The following is a 27779-nucleotide window of genomic DNA, read 5'->3' on the forward strand; positions in this document are numbered from 1 at the left end:
AGTCAGGAATTTAAACCATCAAACACACATTAACTACAGCAAATGCTCCAGAAATTGTTGAGGGTGACAAATTGCTTGGCTTCTTACCAGGATTCCTTTTGACTCCTAAGCCGCACTCCCTTCCCAATCTATATTCTTCTCTGCCATTTCTTTTCAGATTGACAATTAATGCTAAATAAATTTGTCACAGCTTGTGTAAATATATTTATGTGGACATTAGAAGAGAGGCTTGCAGTTTATCGCAGCAGGCATACTCTGTTTTACATCTTATTGAAAGCCTGACTCAGTAAAGTAAATCATATCAGTATGCCGTTTTCTATCAGTATCTCCCTTTAGTGTTACAGTTTCTCTCTCATGCAGCTTTATGAGAACTTCCATTATTATATTACATTCAGAGCATCTCCTTAGCCATAGCTTATTTATAGGACAAGATATTTACCAGAGTTGAGGAGCCTGGAGAGACAAGGGAGTCTCTTTTCTCTCGGTCAAATTAATGAAATTCAATTAAAATGAGAGTGCTGCCTTATGACCAGCTCACATCTGCACAAGGTTGCCACCTGGCAATTGCTATCCCATTCATATATACATTTTTAACATTTGAATATCAAGCATCTGTATTTCTTTATTTACAACTGTTATTTATTGCTGATTGGAGTGTAATAGACTATGCGAGTTCAAGTCCCGACTTGAGATTTGAACCCACAACCTTCTGACTCAGAGTGTTATCACTGAGCCAAGATTCCACAAACGTAAACAAAAAAACTGTAATCCACTTTAAATGCTCAAGATAAAAGCCCAGAAAACAATCCTTGAAATGTATTCTTTCTACTACTTAATATGGATTATTACTGCACATCAGTTGTAAGTGATTTACACTGAATATAAATGCACAAGTTGTTAGAATGGGAAAATAAGTTAGAACCTAAACTGCAAGGAAAGAAATAAGAATTCTATTGCTACAGTACAAAAGCGAAGCAAATTTTCAACACACAATTCAATAGCTCAGATAATCCCTCCTAGATCCCACTGAAAACATGGCTGAAAGATATTGTAAAGGCCATGTAATCCCAGTAAAAACATTCTTAATGCAACCCCATTCCCATGTTTTTCCTGCTGCAGAAAGACAGGCACAGAACTAGCTCAGAAATCTAATTCAATTCCCCACTTCAAAATTTCCAATCATAACTACAGTAGACCTCAGTCTAGCAATGCATCAAAGCAATTGGTTTAGCAACCAGGCAGCTCCAGATCACCCTCCTGAGGCATGTCAGCCAACATCTGTGATTGCGATCAAAGATAGAAGGCTTACTCCCCGCATTCAATTAATAATCAACTATATTCATTTAGGATGAATCCAAGCTATCGATCTGTTGTTCAGAAAATATTCTTCAGCTTTCAACTTCAAATATACATTACTATATTGTATACACTAAAACACCAGCTAGCCAGACCATGGGGTGGGGGGGGAGGGGAGCTGGAATTGTTAGGGGGGTCTTGCCTGGAATTTCTGGCTAACTGTTATCACAATGTTGGCAATGGCACTTACCTGTTTTTTCCAATGCCAAAATGTGCTAATGCCCACATTGTAATTGTTTAAATATAATAATAATCTAATAATAATCCTTGCATTTGATATAGTGCCTTATCACTTCTTCAAGACGTCTCAAAGCGCTTCTCAGAATATACTGTAAAGTGAATTGTATATTTTGTGGGCAAAATGCGGCAGTCAATTGCGCACAACAGTGCCTCACAAACAGTCGTGGATTGAAGTGACCGATTTATTATTATTTTTATTATTTTTTTGAAGGAATTATTACCCCTGGAAAAGCGATCCACCATTCGACTAAGAACCAGGTTCCTACTTACTGCTAGGTAAACAGAGGCGTGCGGAGTAAGGAAACTTGCCCTGCCGGGAGTCAAACCCAGGTATCTCGCTTGTGAAGTTAGTGCTCTAACCACTGAGCTATAGGATTCCCCCAAGAAGATGCCAAATAAACTATCTTCTGCTCATAGGTTTCAAACCAAATTAAAATCTATATCCTTGGCCACTGAAGGCAGCAAGGACGATGAGGTGGGGGAGCATGTGATGGGAGGAATGGGTCCCCAGGATTATACCCACAGAAAGTTTTTGTTAAAATGTCTTCAGTTTCGGGCCCAGTGCGACTAGGTATGAATTCCGAGTACGCAGAGTCTGGATACTGGAGATTTACTGTAATATTATTACTATACCAATACTAATTTTAGTAAGCCATGTAAAGCAATAAGATGCAGCATGCCTGACACAGATAGGTTAACTCTTAATGACATCCACCTCGATACTTCATGTTTTGTCCGCAGCCTGTGAGAGAGAAACTTTCTGCCTTCTTTTAATTTGCCAATTTGAAGGTTTCGAGAAGCAAAAGTTCCTAGCAGCTAAAGACTCATAGGCCTAGAAGATGTGAAGAGATACGCAGTGTTCGTACAACGTTAACAACAACTTGCACTTATATATCCACGCAGGGTAGCATCTCAGAGTGCTAAACACCTGGCATCCAGTAAAGAGATTTTTACTATAAGTCAGCCACACATAGCAGTGACCAAATGCCAAGATAATGAGCTTCTTCATTCCCTTGATCCAGAATCTTCAAGTGAAGGAAAAGGGGAGAGTATCATTCAGGCAAAGCAGTTCTATGAGAAAGAGCTTCGACTTTTCTTTGTTTAATGATTGAATCTATTATTGCATTTTCCACTTCTTTACAATCTGAATACTAGGATCTATTGTAAATTATATGAACTAAGACAGAGAGGAACAGGAGACCATTATATTTGCACCCCAATATAGATTTCAAAATGTAAATATTGAAACTAAACGGAAACCTTTGTGAAACCCTCTTACAGTTATGAAAGGGTATAGGATTTTGATCACAGTCATCCTGGGAGACAGTGGGGTGGATTTTCTGAAGGAATGGGAGCGGATGGGCTGATTCTGTGAGATTGTGAACAGGAATTCGAACACAAATGTCACAAATCAGACTCATTTAGTGGAACTTCTGATGAAACAGTGCTTCAGATGGAGTCCTGTAACATATTGGTTAGAGTACTCGTTTCACAAACGAGATGACTTGGGTTTGATTCCTAGGCAGGGCGAAACATTAGGCAAGTTTCCTCACTCCATATGCCTCAGTTTACCTAGCAGTAAATGGGAACCCGATTGTTAGTCGATTGGCAGATCACTTTTCTCAGTAATAAAATAAAAATAATAATTTGGTCACTCAATCCACGATTGTTTGTTGGGACACTGCTGTGTGCAATTGGCTGCTGTGTTTCGCCCACAAAATATTCAGTTAATCCACTTTACAGTATATTCTGAGAAGCGATTTGAGATGCCTCAAGGATTGCAAGGATTATTATTTTCAGATAACATCGACTTTACAAACCCCTCCAACAAGTGATGGTGTATAGAGGTTTTACCCTTATTCAGAGAAGCATTAACAACACTTAAATGGGATAGGAGTTGTACTGTATTTGGATCACAAAATGCATGTCCCAATGACTTATCATTTAGATTTGCACTCATTGACTGATCTTACCTTCCTTGCCCAGCAAAAAGGAATAGAAGCAGAGATGATTGATGCTGAGGTATATCCAGCCTTGTCGGGGAACCCGCCCCTTCCAGCAGCAACACGAATAGTAAGTTACCAACTTTTCAGAATCTGGGAAATTAAATCTGTTCTCAAATTTTACCAAAGCCTCACGAAATTTCTCCGGATCTTCCTCTTGCTCTGCTAATTTACTCCTCGATTCTTCAGCTATAAGTCCCTGGCGAAAGACAGAAAAGAATCAACTTTCTAATAGATGACTTTTGCAACATAGCCAATTGTACATTTACAAAAATGGTTCATGTTATCACACTTCATTTTTATTCCACTAACATTCAAGCTTTTTGCATTATCCCTCCTCTTCGACCGTGCCTTCGGTCACCCTCCTTACCCCCCCCCCACTAATACTAACCACCAGCTCAGGTGCGGATCCCTGACTGTCCAGCGCCTCCTAACGTGAAAGGCGCTATTCAAAAGTAATTTGTTGTTGTTTTTGCTTAAACCCTTGCATCACCATACTTCTGCGACTTCCTTCAATCCTGCTGACCCAGCTGTTCCATTCACTCAATAAGCACCAGCCTGCTTCATGTCCCTCATCGTATCCACCCCACCAATGACAGGAAGATTTACAACCATTCTTCCCCCACTTCCGGAACTCCATCCCCCAGTGCCTTCGCCTTGCTTCCTCCCTTTCCTCCTTCAAGGCCGGTCTCAAAACCTTTCTCTTTGACCGAGCCTTCAGCTCCCCTCTCGACTCTCTTCCCCCTCCTCGCTCCCTCCCTTCCCTCCCCTTACCCTGACCATTTCCCCCATGCTCGCTCCCTCCCTTCCCTCACCCTGACCATTTCCCCCCTGCTCGGGTCATGACCCAACTGTGCAGCGCCTTGGGACGTCCTCCTGACGTGAAAGGCGCTTTATAAATGGAATCTTGTTGTTGTTGTTGTTATTGTTGTTCTGGAACTCCTTCCTGGAGTCCCTCTGACCGGTTCCTACCTTCCCCTCTTTCTCCTCCGCACCCCCTCGGCTCCCGCACCCTAAGTGCCCATTCAGTCCTGTGAATGAGCTTTGGAATGCCATGCTGATGTGAAAGGCTCTATATAAATATAAACTGTATTGTATTAACACAAACTCTACACACTATAATTTACCCACTGTAATAAAAAGATGCATTTCTGTATGACAAATGCAGCCTCGAGGTATTGCAATTGTTATCACAAGCCTCAGAATTTCCTAATCAGCTATCTAATGGACATCTGCTTTCAACAAGTGTGAAAAAGGTAAATCTTTGCTTTTAAATATCCCAAGGCAGCAGAACAAGGGGATACAGACCTAGATCTGCGAAGGGCACGTCTAGGACAGACTTCAAAAAGCATCCCTCTGCAGAGTGGAGAATTGACGGCCTTAGCTATCTAAAAGACCAAAGCCAAGATACTGGACCAGCCAATAAACAGCTCCAATAGGAACATAGCAGAGGAGGGTGTTCATATAAGCGAACTAGGTCTGGTGATCTTCTAAACTGCTGATCTTTCAAAAAGTGATTCAGTGGAATTCAAAACAAGGACACAATCTAAACTTTGCAGTTTCAGATCAATGACTGCAGGAGTAATGACCAGAAACACCACAATGATTGTGGTTCTGCAGGGGTTTACCATTACCTTGGGACATCCTCCTGAGGTGAAAGGCGCTTTACAAATGTAATTTTGTATTGTATTGATTTATACAACAACAACAACAAAAAGATTACATTTGTATAGCGCCTTTCACGTCGGGAGGACGTCCCAAGGAGCTGGACAGTGTACAGCATTTCAGCATTTCAGCTTTGACACATCTCAAAGATGCAATAAGGCGCTATATTACAGTGAGTTATTGAAACATAATTTTAAAAATAAAATAATAAAATAATTTCACCCACAGAATAGTCATTCTTCTTTGCAATACATACCGTAAAGCGCTTTGACACATCTCAAAGATGCGATAAGACGCTATATTATTGTTAGTATATCAAATGCAGTATTATTATTATTATGATTATTATAACAGCAATAAACCCTTAAAAAGTACTGTGTTTCGGGGTTTGGGTGAGATCAAAGACAAAAGAGCAATTAGTGCCATACCACATGATAAACAACTGCTACTGTATGCGTACCAAAAATAAGGTCTAGCCCTTCGGGACGTCTTCCCAACGTAAAAGGCCTCTCTACATATGTAATTTGATGTTGTTGTTGTCACTGTTATCAGAACCATCCCTTTACTGAACACGTCAATAACTGGAAACAGATGTCACTCTTGGAAACCACCCAAAGTTCAGAATTTCTCATAGGACAAGGGCACACTGAGACTAGAAATTAAACTCACTCCCACTGACATGCACCACATGCTTTCATAGACAGCACAGAAGCAACTGGTCAAAATCTTCAAATAGTTTTCGCACTTGTGGTAAGAAAACCCATCCCTCCATTTCTGCAGGGGTTTACATTGTGAGTACTTGCATTATCCTTGGTCTTTGACTGTTTGGTACAGAAATGGAGCAGCCTATTCGTGAGGCTGGCTCAGTGGAAGCACTCTTGCCTCCGAGTCAGAAGGTTGTGTGTTCAAGCCCCATATCAGGGCTTCAAATTCATATAGTCTAAGATGGCACTCCAAATCATTTGCTGCAGTACTGCATTGTTGGAGGTATCCTCCTTCAGGTGAGACGTTAAACCAAGGCTCCATCTGCCTGTTCAGGTGGACGTTTAAGATCCATTTAAAAAGAGAAAGGAGTTTCTCCTGCTATTCTGGCGAACAATTCCCCACAAAACAAATTGGTCACTCATTCCATGGCTGTTTGTGGGATATTGCTATGTGCAATTAACTGCCCCATTTAACCACAAAACAAAGTCACTGCACTTTACAGAATAATGTGTGAAGCACTTTTGGATGTATTCCCGATACTTAAGTGCTATAACAAATGCAAGGATTATTATTATTAATCTGATTTGCACCATTTAATATGCTGATATGGTGTACATATGAAGCAAATTGTACTTGGAACACTGGATTCTGTTTTCCAAGATATGTTGAGTTCTAATTCCCAGATGGGTACTTCTAAGGTGTGCATCTTGCTGTTTGTAATAATCTCTCCTCTCTACTGTCTAGGATTTTCTGACCAAATAGACAATGAAGGCACAATATTTCTTTTTTGCTGGTTCTAGTCTGGCCAAAAACCACTGAAGGGGTTGAAATAGCAAATGAAGTTTTGTCGCATATTGTGAACACGTGAGTTACAAAATTAACTGCATAAGCAATATTTCTGTCTTTCCCTTCCAGAAACGTAACGTCTAAGAATCAGAAATCCTTTTTAAATTGTTTAACTGTATTACTTTATTTCACTATATTTTTAGTTACAATGCAACCTTTAAATAGGCAATGTAAAAATTCATACAAATCATAATTTTAAAACAATAATATAGCCAGCAACAAAGTATCTGTGCATGTGTATGCGAGTGCAGTCTTTGTATCTGTGTCTATGTGTGCCTCTGCAGTTGTGTGCCTGTCTATGTATCTGAGTGTCTCTGTATCTGAGTGTATCTGTATCTCAATGTGTCTGGATGGGTGTATGTCTCTGCACCCGTGTGCGTCTCTGCATCTGTGCGTGTGTGTGTGTGCGTATCTCTGCATCTGTGCGTGTGTGTGTGCGTGCATCTGTGTGTGTGTGTCTCTCTGCATCTGTGTGTGTGTGTGTGCGTGCATCTGTGTGTGTGTGTCTCTCTGCATCTGTGTGTGTGTGTGTGTCTCCATCCCACGGTCCCTTCGTCTCGCTTTCTCCCTTGCCTCCTTCAAGGCCGGTCTCAAGACCCTTCTCTTCGACCGTGCCTTTGGTCTCCCTCCCACCTCTCTGCCTTCCCTCACCCCTACACCACCCCTCCCCTATGCTCGGGCCCCAACACCTGACTGTTCAGCGCTTTGGGACGTCCTCCTGCCGTGAAAGGTGCTCTGTAAATGTAATTTTATTGTTGTGTGTGTGTCTCTCTCTCTGCATCTGTGTGTGTGTGTGTGTCTCTGCATCTGTGTATGTGTGTGTCTCTGCATCTGTGCGTGTGTGTCTGCATCTGTGTGTGTGTGTGTTTCTGCATGTGTGTTTCATGTCCTCACAATATGAAAGGCACTATACAAATGTAATTTGTTATTGGATCAGTGAATGTGCCTCTGTATGTTTCTGTATCTGTGTGTGCATGTCTATTTATCTGCATGTGTGTGCACAGTGCATCTCTGTGTCTGTCTATGTATGTCTCTAAATCTGTGTACACGTCTCTGTATCTGAGTGTGTTTGTATCTCAATGTGTCCGTATGCACGTGTGTCTGTTTCGGTGTGTATCTGTGTGTGTGTCTCTGTATCTGTGTGTCTTTGCCTGCGTGTTTCACATCCTCTCGAAGTGAAAGGAGCTATACAAATGTAATTTATTGTTGTATCTGTGTGGTGTGCCTCTGCATCTGTGTGCGCACACTTGTCTCTGTACCTGTGTGTGTTTTGTGTGAAAATGTCTCTGTACCTATGTGCACACACATCTCCATGTCTGTGTTTGTGAGTATCTCTGTGACTGTAAGTGTCTGTGTGTCTCTCTCTGTGTGTATCTGTGTGCATGGCTCATAGGTAGTAGTTGAAGAGGCAGGCTGGTTAATGGGTAGAAGAATTCTTTCCACTCAGCTCCTGTTAACCCTGCAAGCCAAAGCTCGAATGGGTAGGGTTGTCCTTCCTGGACAAGCAACAGGAAGCTTTCCAGACGACAGTATTTGCTGGTTAATGCCAGCATTACCCCCAACGTACACTCCAGAGTTTACAAGCCTTGATCAACCTGTGCCTAATACTCTGCAGAATTAGGTAAACAGGGTTTGTCCCTCTGGGGGAAAGAATGAGCATTCTAATCCAGTCACACGGAAACTTTCATCTGTCTCTGCATATGTCAGACCTATAGTTGACCAAAAAAATCATATTCCAGTGATCCTGCCCTTATATTTACATTTTAGTGATCCTATGATACCTTGATTTGTACAGTCATATGCTCCTACAAACCCATCTTTATTCATGCAATGCTTTTTTTTTAATTCCAGCTTTACCAATGTAGCAGCTGCAGGTAATAGCAACCGGGGTGGTGGACAATTCTCCTTCCTGATTTGGTTAAGTGCAACCCAGTTCACTGGACAAGATAGAAACTTGAATTATATACCCAATAATAATGGCCTCCCTTTATTTGGCTCGGTCCAATTCCTATTCAACAACAATTGCAACTACCTCGCTGTCTACCCCTCTACCACCAAAAGTAACTATGGAAGGCAATGTTCAGAGAGCAAGCTGCTGCACGGTCAACCCAGCGCCGCGAGACGATTTCAGATGTCAATGAATGCTCCTGGGCCAGGCTGCATCATTCTCTACACAACGTACACACCATGCACCAGGACCTGCTTCAGTGATGATCAGAACTGCGCGATTCTGCCAGCCTTAAGCGACGTGCCATTTTCTGACCCTTGGAACATATCAAATGACATTCACAAGTATTTTGTTTTCAGAAAGTTGTACAGAGAGGATCAAAACCGCATTCTTAAGGTCTGGGAGAAGTTTACAAATGTTGCTAATGTGGGCTTTCAAATTTACAGGTGCAGGACGAATAATAACAGGTGTGAAATATGTCAAAATTCCACCTGTCTGTCCTGATATAAGGCACAAGAAACCTGGCTAAGATCTTTCTCTGTCACCGTGCTTTCAGCCATCTTTCCTTCCCCATTCCCCCAGGAACCCCCCACCTGTCTAGTTCCTTGGGATGTCCTCCAAACGTGAAAGGCATAATATCAATGTGATTTTTTGTTTACTGTCGATCGGTGTGTAAACTGCTAGTGTGGGGCAACGGAGAGAGGAACTTACTCTGCTTAACATGTGCATGCATTTTCAGGTTTAAATCATGATCTGCTTTTAGTTTAAGATGAAATGTAACCAAATGTATGGAAAATAATGTGCATATTTATAGTGGATAATGTATCTTTCATCACCAATGACCACACTTGCCATCATTTCTGACAACAGTAACCTCATGCTACAGTTCTAATTCAAAACAAATACATTGGACAATATCCAATAGCTAAACAGTCACATTTTCTTCTCTTATTGCCTGACGCCATTGCCTTATATTCCTGGCCAAGAGAAAATTGCGGAAATATTTGCTACAAATTGTGGGGAAATTTGACAAATTTTGCAGAAAATTGCAGGGGGTAGATTGCTGCTTTTGAAAAGTACATTTTACTGACAACCTATATTTTTTCCACTTTATTGATAAAAACTAAACTTGAAGAAATAAAGCACTATAAATGCCTTCTTTAACAAAAACTGGGTGGTCCACTCACATCATTGACACATACAGAACTTGTACAAAGGTGAGGGAAGCTTATGGCCACATATGCATACAGAAGTTACAAAAGAGATTAAATGAAAAAAGTTTGATTGCTTCACTCTCAAAAGCCCTGGAAACCCAATTAATTAGAGAGGGTACAGCTCTTCAGTCTTGCAAGGAGAATGTCGCAGAGAGGACCAGGGCTGGAAAATTCTAAGTAGGACTGAAAAAGTAACCCAGAATAATATTTTAAGAAAGGCCAAGGCAGAACAAGTGCACAGGTTCGAGGATGGAAAGAGCAATTTCAGGACAGATACCAACAAGATAATTCACAACCGGTTACCAAGAAAGGCCAGATGCTGGACTCAATCAAGAAACAGCTTGATGCTATAATAGGACGGTAAGATGGATGGTGTTTTGGAAGGATGGCATCAAATAGATTGAATGGCTTTCTTCACTCAGCCTCTCGTGATCCTGTGAATGTTATCATGTTTTGCACTCTTCTAATGTAGAATAATAATAATCTAATAATAATAATCCTTGCATTTGATATAGTGCTTTACACATCTTCCAGACATCTCAAAGCGCTTCACAGAACAAACTGTAAAATGAATTGACTGTATATTTGTGGGCGAAATGCGGCAGCCAATTGCACACAGCAGTGTCCCACAAACAGTCGTGGTTTGAAATGACCAATTTTTTTTTGAGGGATTATTATCAAGCATGTGGAGTAAGGAAACTTGCCCAAGGTTTCACCCTGATACTGTATGAACAAAACTTACTATGAAGCCTTCCGCTGTTCTCTCAGACCAAGTACACACTCGCTGGCTCTAAACCATATTGGTCTTCTGACTGTCCTCCTCTTACCCAGCAGTCGTGTTCATTCGGTTTTGGATAAAATAGTTTTTCCAAATATTATACAATAATAAATAACAGAATTTGATACAGCACCTTATATTGTTGATGCATTTCAAAAGTGCTTCACAGTATATTACTGTAGAGTACTTTTGACTGTTTTGGAGATAAAAATTACAGTAATGAACACAACACAATACTGAAGTACACATTTGGTACTCACTTTCTGGATTCCTATTAAACATTGAATATAATAATAGTAATCCTTGCATTTGAATATAGCGCTTTTCAGGGCTTCCAGATGTCTCAAAGCGCTTCACAGAATATGCTGGAAAAAGTGAATTGACCGTATATTTGTGGGCGAAATGCGGCAGCCAATTGTGCACAGCAGTGTCCCACAAACAGTCGTGGATTGAAGTGACCACTTTATTATGGGTTTTTGTTTTGGAGGGATTATTATTAGGTGTGTGGAGCAAGGAAACTTGCTCAAGGTTTCGCCCTACCTGGAACTGAACCCAGGTCTCTCGCTTGCAAGGCGAGTTGATCTAACCACTGAGCTTCAGCCTGCCAAAATATTTTCACCTTAATGAACAATATATTAGATCTCACTTACCTTGACTTTACCATGAACAAAGCTGGTGACATCTTCCTTATTATCAAAGACAGAAAGGGTGTGCAGAAGATTCTGTTCTAGCCACTCCCAATGTTGGCTGATCTCCTCCACTGTGGCACCTTTAGAGGAAGACAAATGTAGTCCAGGTTATGGCATTTGACCATAGGGGGGTGGGTGAAAATATGCTGTTTTGAGGGCACAGGCGGGTAACTGAGTAATACTCAGTTAAAGGGTTGGTCTCCTCTAAGATAGGTGAGCCATTGGCTTCACTGAGAGGTCCATCAACCCATCAGAAGTGAGGACACCCTGATGAACAGCCTGCCAGACCGGAGATCGGTGAACACCACTGATAAGTTGGGAGAGGGGCAAGAGAGGGAGCTGTAAATAGTGGGGGAGAGGTCTGAACCCTCTAGTCCTAGCCACCCACTGCCTATGCATTTGACACTTTTCTAAAATAAAATTGCAACAGGAAATTAGCACAAGATTAGATTTGTACACTGCAATACACTTAAAATTACGTTTCGACAAGGTCTGTCGTTCTACAACTTATATAATATTGTTCACATCATCAGGATATCTTGCTTGCCCTTGTAATGACCATCTAACAGGGTCCATCGGAGGGCCTGAATGAGTTTTTTGTGTGCATTGCACCTGTAAATGCAGATTAAAGTATTGCAGAGCATCTGGTAAATTCCTTGTTTTCCTCTGGCTTAATGAATTTTTCCCCCCTAAAATATTTAGATGATGGATTACACGTCAACAAGAAACAAAATTCTCTGCCCCACCATCCTGGCAGTCGCATCACATGTCATGTCTCACACTATATACTGCATCCCAAGATATTGTTTCCTAACAGAAAACTATCTAATTCGTTCTTGAAAGAATCATCACTTTCTGCTTCTACCGACTCCCTAGGGAACCTGTTCCATATAATAATAATCCTTGCATTTGATATAGCACTTTTCACATCTTCCAGATGCCTCAAAGCTCTTCACAGAATAAACTGTAAAGTGAATTGACTGTATATTTGTGGGCGAAATGCGGTAGCTAATTGCGCACAGCAGTATCCCATAAACAGTCATGGATTGAAATGACCAATTTTTTTTTTTTTTTTGAGGGATTATTATCAGGCGTGTGGAGTAAGGAAACTTGCCCAAGGTTTCACCCTGCCGGGAATCGAACCCAGGTCTCTCGCTTGCAATGCGAGCGCTCTAACCACTGAGCCACAGGACTCCACTTACTTACTACTCCCTCACTGAAGTAATGTTTCCACAGATTTGTTTTTAAATTTACCCCCCTTCAATCACAGGCCATGTCATCTGTTTCTACTATTCAGTACAAGATAAAACTGCTAGAATCAGTGTCTTGTGCAATCTCTTTTTATTTTGGACATGTACAAAAAAAGTTGTTTTTTTTTACAATGTGTTGCCAAGATCAGTGAGCAATTTACAAAGGGATAACACCTAAATTATTTAAGAATTCTTCTCACCCTTTTGGCTGACTCCTTGCTTTAAGATCTGAGAGTTGCTTATATTGAAATGGTCCAGATAGGCTGATTTACCTCTTTTTAAAAAAAAAACAACCAATTCCCAGGAACTAGCCTTCGCGATTTAACCCACCTGTGGGAAAGTATTCACGCCTCCATGTACCACAGCCAGATGGCCTAACTAAGATCTGAAACTTAGCGAATGGAGAATAGCAGGTGTGACTTTCAGAAACTACAAACGCCCAAGCTCAGCGCAAAAAAAAGAGTTATACAACTTGTGTGGTCTTCTATGTCACATATTGATCAAATTTACTCTCAGCTTTTCCAAATATCTCTGAAATCCTTTCAAAAATCCCCTAAGTGGGTGAATCTGTATGAAGCAGAATTGTTTTTGAAAGCACATTATTTTGCTTAGTCAATGTCCTTTTAGGTTCTCTTAGCAGCTTATTAATGTTAACACGAGCATGAGTATGCTATTTACATCAGAGGCAGTGTCAATAACTTGAACCATTTTCATCATGCAAGGAGAGGTACATCATTAGTAAGTGAATTATTATGGAGAGCATTAAAAATCACATGATATACACACACATTAAACAGAAAACAGAGACCACTAACAACTTTTTTTGGTCAGCTGAGTGTTTTACACATGCGGAAACCCATCACCATGTTTAAGAGTATCCAAACCAGCAACAAGATCAATTCTGAAAGGAAACAAACTAGAACTAGTCATGATTTGCCCGGCTTTGGAGGAGGAGATCTCTAGAAATCTTACCCCGAGGGAAAAATTTCTCCAGATGGTAACAAACCTGCTTTTCTTCATGCGTAAAAAATACTTCAGATCTTTAATCTGTCCTTCGCCTATTTAGAGCAGCCACATTTTTACAAGATAAATAACAGGGCAAGATTTTAAAAAAAGTGTTACTTACTTTGTCACCATTGTATTTCTAAATACTAAGAATTGATTATTTTCTCTAAACTGTCATAATATAATTATTTGGTATATTTCCCCCATCTCCTTTAACTGGTCTATTTTTGTTACCATCTAGTCTCTTAAGCAAAATCGTGAATTAGGGGAACTCAAATAGAGATCATACATTTCTGTTGTGTGTCTAATTGTCTAAACTTCGTGCAAAAAGACTAATTGTGAGTAACCCTGGCTGAGTTGGTAGCACTCTCGCCTTTCAGTCAGTAGGTTTTGGATTCAAGCCTTACATCGGGATTTGGGACTCAAATGATATACAGTAATATATAATTTAAGATGATGCTTCAATGCAATGCTGCATTGTTGGAGGTCTGTGATTTGGAAGCAAGGTTAAACCGATGTCCCATTTGCCTGTTCAGGTAAACGTTAAAGATCCCATGCACTGTTCAAAAAAAATTTATAGAGCTCCTTTCACGTCGAGAGGACGTCCCATAGTCAGTGCACTTTACATGATATGCTGTGAAGTGCTTTGAGACATCCTCCCAACAATACCAAATGTAACATAAGAACATAAGAACATAAGAATTAGGAGCAGGAGTAGGCCATTCGGCTGATCTTCTCACCTAACTCTGATTACCTGCCCTATCCCCATATCCCCTAATCCCTCTATTTTTCAAGAATCTATCAGTCTCAGCCTTGAAAATGTTCAAGGACTGAGCATCTACAGCCTTCTGGGGTAGTGAATTCCATAAGTTCACTACCCTCTGAGTGAAGAAATGTTGCCTCAACTCTGTTCTAAGAGGCTGACCCTTAATTTTAAGACTGTGACCCCTGGTTATAGATTCTCCTACCAGGGGAAACAGTCCCTCAGTGTCTACTTTATCCAGCCCTTTAAGAATCTTATAAGTTTCAATAAGATCCCCCTAATTCTTCTGTACTCTAGAGAATACAGCCCTAGTTTATTCAGCCTATCCTCATAGGTCAGTCCCCTCATCCCAGGAACTAACCGAGTGAATCTACGCTGCACCCCCTCTAGGGCAAGTATGTCCTTTTTTAAATAAGGAGACCAAAACTGCGCACAATACTCTAGGTGCGGTCTCACCAAAGCCCTATACAGTTGCAGCAAGACTTCCCTACTCTTATATTCTAAACCTTTCGAAATGAACGCTGACATGCCGTTCGCCTTCTTAGTTGCTTGCTGTACCTGAAAACTAACTTTTTGGGACTGGTGTACAAGGACACCCAAATTCCTTTGAATACTAACACTATCTAACTTCTCCCCTTCCAGAAAATAATCTGTTCTTTTATTCTTGCTACCTAGGTGAATAATTTCACACTTGTTAACATTGAATTCCATCTGCCACTCCCCTAGCCTATCTATATCTTGTTGCAATCTTTTTGCATCATTATTATTAATTAAAATCCATTATTATTAATTAAAATCCAAGCCTATTCCTATCCAATTCTCTCCAACACCAGCAGGTTATCTAAAATGCAAATTTTATTTATTTTGTACCATATAGAATCTGCCGTTTGATGCATTAACTGAAATGTTAAGCCAACGGTAGCTCTCCAGACCACTTAATCTCCTTCCATAATCAACACGAGCCCTACCATAATAAAGCGCAGGTTAACTCTTCCTAAAACCTATTTTGGATGAGAAACAGCATTACAATATTCAAATAGAGCACAAAGGATATTCACATTGGTAAATAGAGCACACAGTAGTAATATTTTGCCTATTTAATAAGGATATTGATTTATTATTTAATTGTAACAAATTCCTGTGGAATAATTATCCTTCACATGAACAAATCGCTGTGAACACGATACAAGCCTTTGTAACATACCACAAGCTATGACCCAATACACTTGTGATCCTGGCATCTGATGCAGAATTCGGAATGGAGTAACACGGGCGTTGGAATCAAGTACTGCATCTAAAGCACCCACCAGAAGACCTGCGAACAACATAGAAGTTTGGTTACATGTCATTTTGTATTACCTGCATTTCAAAACAAACTACTGTAGCATTGCAAATCAGCATTCCATCTTGACAGTGCTACCGATTTAAATTACAACAAATAACAACAAAATTACATTTGTAAAGCAAGCCACACAAGATTATCAAACAAGATTAATCAGTAACCAGGTTTACAGCAAGCGTGACATTCTCTCTCCCTCTCCCAACCCCTCCCTTGATGTTCCTGCAGAGAAGCACAATGTCACCAAGCAGTAAATAATTTCAACATTGTCTTTCCCACAATACATTAAAATGGCTAATCCACCAGTGCCACTGAGGAGCAGCTCTGAGAACAAAACCATCAAAAAAAATCACATAACTATGCAAGAATTATAGTACACTCAATTTCCATTCAGTCAATATCTGTAACCATCAATTTTCGCTCACAAAATATACAGTCAATTCACTTTCCAGGATATCCTGTGAAGTGCTTTGAGACGCCTCGAAGATGTGAAAAGGCTGTATCTCAAATCCAAGGATTATTATTAAATATCTAAACTTCAAACATTCCTACAAGATTTGAAACTACTTTAATTTAATATAAATGTGCATAATCAATTAGATATGACATTTAAATGCTGCAACATTCTTTTTTCCATCAACTTTCCTGCCCCCTCACTCTCTCTCACGCACAAACCCTTCCTGAAGGCAGTACCTCATGCTTATGGTTAATTCCAAAGGTACTGGGTTCCCTCTAGTATCTGATCTAAGGGTCATTCTTCGTAGGAGTCTGGATAGAGAACATCAAGGGAAGATTCAAACACAGATGGACAGGAGCTAATTGTATCATCACTGATATCATCACTAATGGAGACACAGGCAATTTTACGAGTTCTGATGCCCTCCCAGCTGACATCAGCCAACTCACCGCAGATCAGAGATTGAACCTGGAATGTTCGAGAATTCAGTCTGGACAGTTATCTTAAAACCAGGGAGCAGTTTAACTGTGTTGCTAAACTCAGAATGAAACAAAGCTGACTAGATTTGCTAATATTTGCTAAATTAGTACAAGAACTAGAGTACTAGAACAACAATTTGCATTTACATAGCACCTTTCACATATGGGGAATGTCTCACAGTGCTTTACAAAGTCTCAGGGGGGAATCTAAGATAGGAGGGAGACGGAAGATCTTAAAGAACCAGGGAAATATAGGGGTGAGAGGCTCTAGGAGCCTATTGCAGGAAAGAATGCAGGCTGGAGAAATCCAAGTGGTCTGAAGCTTGTAGGGGGTGGAGCTGGGGAGGCCAGCAAGTGGGCATTGGAAAAGTCAAGTCTAAAGGTGACAAAGGCGTGGATATGGGTTCCAGTTATGTGGGGTAGTGGCAAAAGTCAGTGATGTTACAGAGATGGAGGCAAGCAGACGTAGCCAGAGCCCAGGCCAAATGGTTAAAGGAGAGCCTAGAGTCAATCAAAGACCGAGCTTCCACACAGGTTCCGAGAGTTGGAGGAAGCAACTGGGGAGGTTGATACGGTCAGCGGCTGAAGTGAGGACAAGCTGACAGGAGCCTAGCCAGATAGCTTCAGTTTTGACAATGTCGAGTACCGTACATAAATTATATATATTTTTTAATGTACACAGGGCCCTGTCTTGTGTGCTTTCTATTTTAAAAAGTTTATGGCACAAAACCAATCCAGTGACCCCAAACGGATTGTTTTCAGAAAGCATTTCACTTTTTTTCACATCTCAATTGTTTAAGTAATACTGTACCAGCTGAGGTTACCTGGAAAACAAAGGAAGAATGTACTGCTCCAGGCCTTTAAAAGTATACCAATATGTTAAAATGAGAAGACTGATAGAAGGAGAGGGCAGGGCAGGTGGAACTCAAACTGAGGTCAGGTTGACAAAATCTTTTTTGCAAGCGCTCAACTGGTTTCAGGCCATATACTTCAGCATTAACATTTAACCACCAAGTCTATTGCAGATAAAAATGTCAAAGATGTCTGCAGTTTTCAACAAATAGTGTGCAATAAATTGCATTACTCCCATTATTCTTTTTTATATTAAAAAAATGGATATTTATGAAATCGAGTGCAATAAAAAAAAGAACTTGTGGTAACCATTAAAGTAATGGGTCAGAAGAAACTTGCATACACGAGGGGGAAGGTAACAGAGGGGTTTGGGATAGAGATGTAGGAGAGGGGTGAAGGTTGATGTGGAGTATAAACACCAGCACAGACCAGCTAAACCAAATAGTTTGTTTCCATGCTGTATCATTATATGTAATTCTATGCAAGGTTGGATATCTATGAACATCATGGCACGACTTGAAAGAAAAGCGAGTGGCTTCTGGTGTCAGTTTCTATATTTATAATTAAAAAATGTATATTTGAGAGTAATCGGGCCACCCTTCAAAGCAGTTTAGACATGATACAGTTCTAAAAATATGCAAAATCCTTGTTTTCCTCCAACTCTGTTATATTGTCCACCTCCATAACTACTTTACTCCAAACGCAGCCAAAGCCATCATATCAGGCTTTGCAAGCTTATCACCATATCCCCTCTTGATTCCAGTGTGGATTGCCTTCAAGAACCTTGTCCTTACTTTTAAATGCATTACCTCACCCTATTCTGCAGTCTTCTGCAGACCCATCTGGTCTACCCATCTAATTTCTTCACAAAACCCAGCCTTTCCAGAACTCTGAGTTTAAGATCCCCATCCTAATCTTTATCTCTCTCCATGATCTTGCTCCATTCTACCACAGTAATCTCCTCAAACTCAACCAACCGATCACTCCCTCTGCTCAGTGGGCTCCGGCCTGCTTCACACCCCCTGCCCTATTCTTGACAGTAAGGCTTTCAGCACATCTCCCCCACACACTCTGGAATTCCATCTTGGAGTCCCTTCAACTCACCCCTTCTAGGTCCCCCACAATACCTTCCTCTTTAGCCATCCTTGCCCCTCCCCACCAGGCCCCACCTCCAGCTCAACTGCCAACACTGGACTGTCCAGCAGGGACATCCTGCTGACGTGAAAGCCACTATAGAAATATGATTTTTAATTACAAGTATATATAAAGTATACATTACATGTACAGCATTTCTTCATGACCCCTGTCCATTACACATATATTATATATTACTTATATAGTGTATAGTATATAGAATTATATAATGTATAATATATAATTATATAGAATTATATATATTACATATCTGCCCACAAATACAGTCAATTCACACTATATCCTGTGAAGCGCTTTGAGATGTCTAGAAGACGTGAAAAGCGCTATATCAAATGCAAGGATTATTATTATCATTATTACACTCTCGCAGGCAATTTACCCTCACTCTCTTCAACACCCCTCCACCTCGCTCCTCGCTCAATCCCTGTGTTTTCAAAACCCACCCAAAAACCCTCTCCAACTTTACCCTTGGCCATCTTCCTCCTACCATTTTGAGTTCCATGCTTTGTTGATAAAGTGCTGCGAGACACCCTCCCTCCTACTTGAAAGGCAAATTGTTGGTATGTTATAATACATAAATAATAATAATAATAATCCTTGCATTTGATACAGTGCCTTATCACATCATTGAGACGTCTCAAAGCGCTTCACAGAATCTATTGCAAAGTGGATTGAATATTTTATACTGTGTATTTAGTGGGCGAAACGCTGTTGTTGCTGTTGTAACCAGCACTTTGGGACGTCCTCCCGACGAGAAAGGCGCTCTATAAATGCAATTTTGTTGTTGTTGGTGTAACAAATTTCCATCACCCAAATCAGTAAATTAGAAAACAAAACCCAGAATAACCCAAGAAAAAAATGTAACGTTATGATTTGCAGCAGATCTTTCCTATAACTCTTAAGACTACATAAAATACACAAGTCAGCATAATTTACCCAGTCTTATATTACAATCATGTGGTTTATCTGAATAAATGCCCCACCCACAGAGCAATCCCAAGCTCATTGGAGTGAAGCAGGCTGCAGGGTTGGTCACAGTTACACAGCAGAAGAAACAACTCATCAGAAATAAAATATCTCACATCTCAGGTCAGGTAAAACAGCAATAAAAAGGACTTTAAAAAACAAAGGAGGATACATTGCTGTACATTCAAAAGGAATAAAACAGGACTAAAACGCAAAATACTGCAGATGCTGGAAACCTGAAACAAAAACAGAAGTCGCTGGGAACACTCAGCAGGTCAGGCAGCATCTATGGAGAAAGTAAAGTGAGTCAACGTTTCGAGCCACAACCCTTCGTCAGAAAGGGTTGCTCCAGAACGGAGCAACGGTTTCCGACGAAGGGTCATGGACCCGAAATGTTGACTCACTTCCCTTTCTCCATAGATGCTGCCTGACCTGCTGAGTGTCCGAAGCCACTTTTGTTATTACTCTATTCCTGTTTGCTCCATTTTCTTCCCCTTTCGATTATACTAACCGCAAGTTAAGAGAAGGAAAAAAATATTTTGTTCAATATTACATACAGAAATAGGTGCTGGATCCCCATACAGAAAAACAATTTCATGAACCTTAGGGTAATAAACAAGGAAGTTTCTAGTCAAACATAGCACTAGAGGCGTGTGATATGAAATTGTATGGTAGCCACATCAGCCAAAGTGATCTAGGAGGGACGCCAACACAAAGAAAGGGCAGAATGTCATACTCCAATATCACACTCCAAGGGGGAGGAGGGAGGATGTCAAAGCCAAGCCCAAACCTGTCCTCAACTATCATCCATACAAGTACATCTTACTCCACACGCCTAATAATAATCCCTCCAAAAACAAAATAATAAATTGGTCATTTTTCAATCCATGACTGTTTGTGGGACACTGCTGTGCGCAATTGGCTGCCTCGTTCGCCCACAAATATACAGTCAATTCACTTTACAGTTATTCTGTGAAGCGCTTTGAGACATCTAGAAGACGTGAAAAGCGCTATATCAAGTGCAAGGATGATTATTATTACATGTTCCAGCAGAAATAGCAATGGGGAGCAGTAACCCTGGCTAATTTTCCCTCCTCACTCAATTGTACAATCCCCATTGCTGACATAGTTGGAATCAGCGTAACTCGGCACAGACCAGGATATCAAACCTGCAACATTCCACGTGCATTTGGCTCAGTTTCATACTTGCAACAACTGAATAAGTAAGAGTAATTCGAGTTAGACTTCAGTGGTACCCAAAAACATGCTCTGTCTCTTACTCCTCCTCAGCCACCTCACCCAGCCATCAAACATCAATTTATAGTTTCATGTTGGGAGAATGTCTAAAAGTGCTTTATTAAGACAGAGCGAGACCTTCCTGGGAGGTCATGTAGCAGAAGGCACTGTCAAAACAGTAGGTCTTCAGGCGGAATTTGAAAGCGCGGTAGAAAGGGGAGAAGCAGAAGGATTTGGGGAGTGAGTTCTAGGGGAAGGGGCAGAAGGCTTGCCTGCCATTGGTAGGGCAGAGTGGTCAGGGGCACAAAGCCAGCTGTAGTTGGCAGAGCAAAGGGAATGGCTATGGAAGTAGGGTCATCCAAGATTGCACATAGGATGGTGCAAGGCCATGAATGCATTTGAAAGTGAAAATTTGGATCTTAAAATTAAACAGAAATTCCCATATAAATATGGAACTCAGTGGTTTGGATGGAGACTTGCGTAGTAGTCGGTTTCCATGTGTGTCAGACACCCGGTTGACCAAACAAAGAGAGAAAAAACTACTCAGCTCCCAAGTGCAGTGGCCCCAAACTTGGAAGAGAACATTCAATTCAACTGGTGTGCATCATTTTCTATTTTGCACACCAATCACACTGTGATCTCTCGGTTGTTTGTGCCAGCTTTGAAAGATTTGTTAAATCTACCGTGAAATTGCTTTTTGGAACTCTAAACTGGTGTCTTCTTGTTCTGTTGTCCTGGGTGCACCTAAAAGTATTGTTCAAGGTTACTTTTTAAATTCCATTTAAAATATATACACTTCTATAGGGTCCTCTTCGAGACATTAAGTTAGAAAGCACACTTCCCTGATCCATAGCCATCAACAAGGTAAAATTCAAGCTGTAATGTGGAAAAAAAACTGCAGTGGAGTTTGGATAGCTGTTAAAACAGAAGCGATTATGTTTTTTTTCTTTTAATCTCAACATTACCGACAACACACATCCAAATATTATTCTCCGTGATTAATGGAGGAAATAAACAGCCACACTTCATAGTATCTTACAACGCAGGGAAAAAATTACAATTTGAATCACTGACTGTCCTGTTGTTATTCCACCCATTGGAGTGGTTTACCCTAAACCTAATCCATTGATATACCCTTATTCTTTTAATGCATTTTTTTCAAGTAGTTATCCAATTACAATTCCTTTTTTAAATTTGGTTCCTTGCGGAAAGGCTTTCTACATTCTAACAAACCTCTATGCAAAATTATGGTTTGGACTTCTATTGGAAAAGAGAAGGATGCTTCTTTCAGTGTCCTGGACAACAATCCAGATTTATAAGAACATAAGAAATGCTTGACAAAAAAAAACAAGCTCCACCTTCCTGGCGGTCGTATGAACGAACATACATCCCGAACTACCTATGTACTATATCCCATATTTTCTAAAAGAAATCGATCTAATCTGTGTTTGAAAGAATCAATACTTCCTGCTTCAACTCTCTAAAATAGATCTCTGGTACAGTAATCTCTGTACCATCTTATATTTTTCTTGTTTAAAATATCAGTCTGTCAGAGGAAAAAGAATCTACAGGATGAAATATAAAAGTTTCTCCAGAATTTAAGGAGATTCTATATCATTTTAAAAAAACAATACCCAATTTTTAAAGATCTCCTTTACAAAAGCAAAACACTCTGGAGAAGTTAAGTTTTCATTAACCTGTGACTAACGTGCTCCACACCACCTCAATCATACTGAACATGTAAACAATACATGATAATACTGCATATGGTGAGTGCTATCTATAGTGGAGGTGGAACTCAAAGAGCCAAGTCCAATCTTTATTATCAGTGTATTTCCCTCCCCAACAGCAATAAGCTGTGATTTTGTAAAATAAACACTCCCCATTAGGTATTCTGCAAGCAAGAGATAAAGAGCTGAGGATTTGTTTCAGATTAAAACAAAAAGTCAGTGCAAGCCAATATTTTACGTATTAAATGTTTCCAGAGCAACCAGCAATTTCACAGGTGTGACAAAAGTATTTCTTGTTACATGTTAAACCGATTAATGTTCAACCTTAGGAATTTGAGGAGTCTGTCCTCATGTTTCCAAACTGAGCAGTACCTTTCCCAAGTAATAATTCTGTTTGTCTAAACATCTCCAGCCCAAGGTACTTACCTGAACTCTAGTCTTCTGGATTTGGTTGGCTATGAGTATCCAAACTATTCTGTTACACCATTAGAGGCCACAGATCCTTGATCTCTTGAAACCTTTTTCCCCAAAGTCACCTCCCACCTTTTGAAAAAGTTTACTGAAACCATATCTTCCTTTGTACCGCCGTCATCCCTCTTTTACTTTTCGCTTGGTGTCTGCGCTTCCACTAAGTGTTTTGAGACATTCCTCAATATTGTAGGTTTTATTGCTGGGATAGCATCAGAGACAGCAAGAATCCCAGTACCAATCTACACTTGTTTACAAAATCCATCTTTTGGCCACTGATAACCCTACATAGGGTTTTTTTTAACATAAGAAAAAAAAGTTAGAATGCTTCGCAGTAATTTTGTTTTTGTAACTAACGCTTGATGCATGTGCCACGGTGTTGTAGTACACACATACAGGCTTACAATTACTGTCATACTATGCTCTGAATTTCACGTTTTGTTGCTAAGGGAGGGAGAAAAGAGAGAAAGAGAGAGAGACAGAACAAAGCCCTCATGCACCTCCCTTCCTTTCAACAGTTGCAGTGCAGCACTTAGGGAGAGGAAGGGCAAGCAGCAAATCGACTGCCCAGCTTCACTGGGAAAATGGTACAAGGCAAAGGAAGTCCTCATTAATCCAACAATTATTTACATTTATACAGCACCTTTCACATTCTGAGGTTGTCTCAAAATTCTTCATGCAATTTACTGGAGCCAGAGCTCGGAGGGGAAAACCAAGGGGAAGCTAGCAGGTGACTGAAAGTAAGGTCGAAAAGGCCTTAAGGCAGGTTTTGAAGACAGAGGGATGGAGGCAGCTAGTAAATGCCGGTACTGGCATTGTAATTCCACTTAATTCCGCCTCGCCAGACCAGATCTTTACCCTCGCATTAGTCCGGCTAGCTGAGGTGTTAAGTGTTCTTTGGGATTCAAATTTATCTAAACATAGCTCAAGAAAACAAATTTTAATTAGCAGCAATGTTCAGTCCTGGGCGCCTGACCAGACAGGCTGAATCTTCACCGTGATTCAATGTATGTGGGGCTTTTCAGGTACCAAGTCACTGGTGAGATGGAAAAAAATTGCAGGAACATGGAGAGGGGGTGTTCATATCACTAAAGCACATATCTTGACAGGTAGACTCAGAGACAGTGGTGTTTGAATTCATTCATTAGAAAGATGTCATAAGTTGGTCCATCTCACCCACCCATCTTAATAAAAAAAATGCAGAACTTGCATTTCTTCCGCTATGTTAAACCGAGATACCATCTGCCTGTTCAGGTGGATGTTAAAGATCCCATGGCACTATTCAAAAAGTTTCTGCGGGTGTCCTTGCCAACAATTCCCCCCCAACTATTTGGTTACTCACTCCATGGCTGTTTGTGGGACACTGTCATGTGCAACTGGCTGCTGCGTTTTTCCTACAAAATACAATTACACCATTTGAGACATCTCAACAACCTGATAAGGAGCTATATCAAATGCAAGGATTATTATTATTCGATACAGCCTTATTTCATCATTGAGATGTCTCAAAGTGTTTCACAGGATATACTGTAAATGGTGCGACTGTGTGGGCAAAGGCGGCAGCTGGTCTGTGCACAGCAATATCCTTACAAACATCTTGACTAGAAGACATCATATATCCTTATACCAGTAATGTTAGTGTTAAAGGATGACCCAGATACAGCAGTGATTGAATTCATTTGTTGGCAGCTCATAGTAACAATCCTTATTTAAGAAAAAACAAGTTGAAAAAGATTAGGATTGACGTAAGATTAGGCGGCTAGCTGTATCTGGTATAATATTTCACCTGGGTGAGGTCAAATGGTGAAATTGCATAAATACAATCACTGATGGTGCAAAGTTTAATATGCCAGATAAAATAATAACTATTCTTGCATTCAGTATAGTGCCTCATCACATAGACAACATGTCCATATTTCATCCACAAATATACGGTCAATTCACTTTACAGTCTATTCTGTGAAGTGCTTTGAGACTTCGAGAAGACGTGAAAAATGCTATATCAAATGCAAGGATTATTATATATTATTATGTCAAAAGGCTTCATGGGATTTACTGTGAAGTGTAGTAACTCTATTTAGTACCCCATTGTTTAATATCCATCTCGAAAGCAACACAAAGGTGAAATACTATAAAAGGAAAAATATATTGAGCCTTACAAGATAAATGTTGCATTTATAATCAACCAGATGGCCTGGTACCTCACAGCTTTGTAACAAAAGTAAAGGTGTAAGAAAAGTTGAGACACATTAGTGAGCCACTTCTTGTACCTGGTGCTGCTTTTGCACCACTACTTTGTTTAGGAGGTAACTCGAATAACGTTGTAAAATCACCAGTTTTCCTGGCTCCTGATCTGGCTGCCTCCATACACAGGGTATCTGGCTACCTCCATATACAGGAAACCAGATATGGAGCCAGAATGGTGAAAATTCAGCGATTCGGAGGAAGTGCTCACAGCAGTGTTATGCTCATGTGTCGATGTCCTAATGTCAGCCACATATTTCACCCACAGAATATACAGTCAATTCACTTTACAGTATATTCTGTGACATGCTTTGAGACGCCTCAAAGGCATGATAAGTCGCTATATCAAATGCAAGAATTATTATTGTCACTGTGTATCACGATGATGGAAAGACATTTGCATATACGCAAAGCACAGTTATGTTTTTTTTGGGGGGATGGTGGGGCCAAAATCTCTTAATGCTAAATAATCGTAATAGAATTGTGTAAAATAAGGAATCGTACTATTTTAAGGCATTTCTGCCAGCCTTGTCTACTGTTATTTGAGTACTGAAGCTAATCCCAGAATTCTGATAGTGGTTCATGTGTGCACACAGAATGCATTTCTTCTGGGTGGTGGAGGTTGCAGGGTTGAGAAGTGCTACTGAAGAATCGGTTGTCACGGTTGGCGAGTTTCAGCAGTACATTCTGCAGGAAGGCAATGTCATGAGATTTCCTCACATGATCAATCCATGTAGCGGCTATTTGTGGTTAAATAAAATGAGTAATTTCCTTGCCTTCCAAAGAAGAATCTTGCTTTCTCTGAGTTTTGCCCCTTCTTTGAGGACTCTTAAGTGCCTTGACACAGCCCTGAAGAAGTTCCAAATAAAATTCCATCAAAACAAGCACTTAAATTTGCCAATAAAACAAACTTTTAGGAACTCAGAGGGTCAATCTTATCTTTTGCAACATCCACTCAGTCAACTTATTGAAGAGATCATGTTTTTTGTTTTTATAAATGTTCTCAGTTAATATTGAAAGTGTGTACACTTTACTACTTTAACTATAGAAGTTATCTTGTTCCATCATGTTAAGCTGATCACAGCAAGAGCTGTACCACTGGAAAATTTGAGACTTAATTTATTAATGAGGATTATGTTGATACAATACTTTATTATGCTGTATTTTACGGTGTGTCAACATGCAGTTTGTTAATAAAACAAAATGGGTGACAGTCATAAGGTGAGCCAAGTATATCTGTGCAATTGAATCATACTAAAAGATGTTGGTTGTGAACACCCATTCCCTAAAAAAGGCACAACGATTGCCAGGATGCAGTTCCACAGTCAGCAGACAAGAACAACAAAACAAAATTACATTTATATGGCGTCTTACATGTTGGGAGGAGGTCCCAAAGTGATGGACAGAGAGAGTTACAGACCCGAGCTGGGGGTCGGGGTGGGGGAGGGAAGCAGGGAGATTGAAAGCATGGTCGAAGAGAAGGGTCTTGAGATGGGTCTTGAAGGTGGCAAAGTAGGGGGTGAGACAGATAGACTGTGGGATGGAGTTCCAGAGGGTGGGGTCAGAGTGGCGGAGGGCCTGCCCGCCAATAGTGGGGCGAGCAAGGGAGGGGACGTGAAGCAGGTCGCTGAGTGGAGGGAGCGAACAGGATGGTAGGGGGTTAGGAGGTTGCAGAGGTCGGGGGGAGCAACACCGTGGAGTGCTTTGAATGTGAGGACCAGGATCTTGAACTGTATCCTCTGTGTGAGGGTGAGACACCCTCCAGCATTCAGCTCTTTTGGAGTCTTTGTGTTTGTGCGCATGGGGGCCGGTGGGGGGGGGGGGGAGAACGATATGTGGAAACCAATAAACATTCTCAAGCGTCTTCAAAACTGCTGAGTGTTACATGTATGATTTCCTCCACCCCCCGTTTGACAGGCATGGTGTGCAACTCCCAACCCACAGAGAGGCATAGCGACATACCCCACTTAGCTAAACCCAGAAGGTTAGGCACAGTTTGGAAAGAACAAAGGCTTGAGGGACTCTATAGAGTGTGCATTGGGGCACTGCAAGAGTTTTAACAGCTAAAAACACACAGCTTGCCATTGTGAACACTGGCAAGCTTTCTGCTGCTCGTCCAGCTATGATCACCCTATCTGTTAGGGCTTTGGCTTGCAGAGTTAACAGGAGTCGGGTTGAAAGAATCTCAGCCCCAGCCAGCTCTTGCACTTTGCCCAAGTAGCCAGTCTTTATAGGTGTGAGCCCAGTTCAGTTGGTAGCACTCCCACCTTAGAGTCAGAAGGTTGTAGATTCAAGCCCCACATCACAACTTTGAATTCACACCCTCGGGCTTCGGCTAATACTCCAATGCACTGCTGCAGGCACCCTGTATGGTCAGAGATCCTGTCCTTC

At 40.7% G+C, this 27779-nt stretch overlaps 1 protein-coding gene and 1 long non-coding RNA gene across 4 annotated transcripts in view; one reads left to right on the forward strand and one right to left on the reverse strand.

Annotated features, from left to right (window-relative positions):
- Window positions 1–27779, reverse strand: part of LOC103172556 (TBC1 domain family member 8) — a 74773-nt gene that overhangs the window by 28976 nt on the left and 18018 nt on the right. For both annotated transcript variants that reach the window (XM_042333876.1, XM_042333875.1), the window contains exons 2-4: window positions 15667–15777; window positions 11406–11524; window positions 3570–3798 (exon numbers count right to left, since the gene is read on the reverse strand). In XM_042333876.1, coding sequence (XP_042189810.1) covers window positions 3570–3798; window positions 11406–11524; window positions 15667–15777 — 459 coding nt within the window. The remainder of the gene's footprint in view (window positions 1–3569; window positions 3799–11405; window positions 11525–15666; window positions 15778–27779) is intronic.
- On the forward strand, window positions 5928–10474 carry LOC103172546. 2 transcript variants are annotated; one of them, XR_486971.1, is made up of 3 exons: window positions 5928–6055; window positions 6714–6833; window positions 8667–10474. It is a non-coding gene; the product is annotated as an uncharacterized LOC103172546 (long non-coding RNA). The 2 variants fall into 2 exon arrangements; XR_486974.1 differs by having other exon boundaries at window positions 5928–6014.

This window comes from Callorhinchus milii, unplaced genomic scaffold, assembly GCF_018977255.1.
Source record: "Callorhinchus milii isolate IMCB2004 unplaced genomic scaffold, IMCB_Cmil_1.0 Scaffold4, whole genome shotgun sequence".
NCBI classification, from domain to species: Eukaryota; Metazoa; Chordata; class Chondrichthyes; order Chimaeriformes; family Callorhinchidae; genus Callorhinchus; species Callorhinchus milii.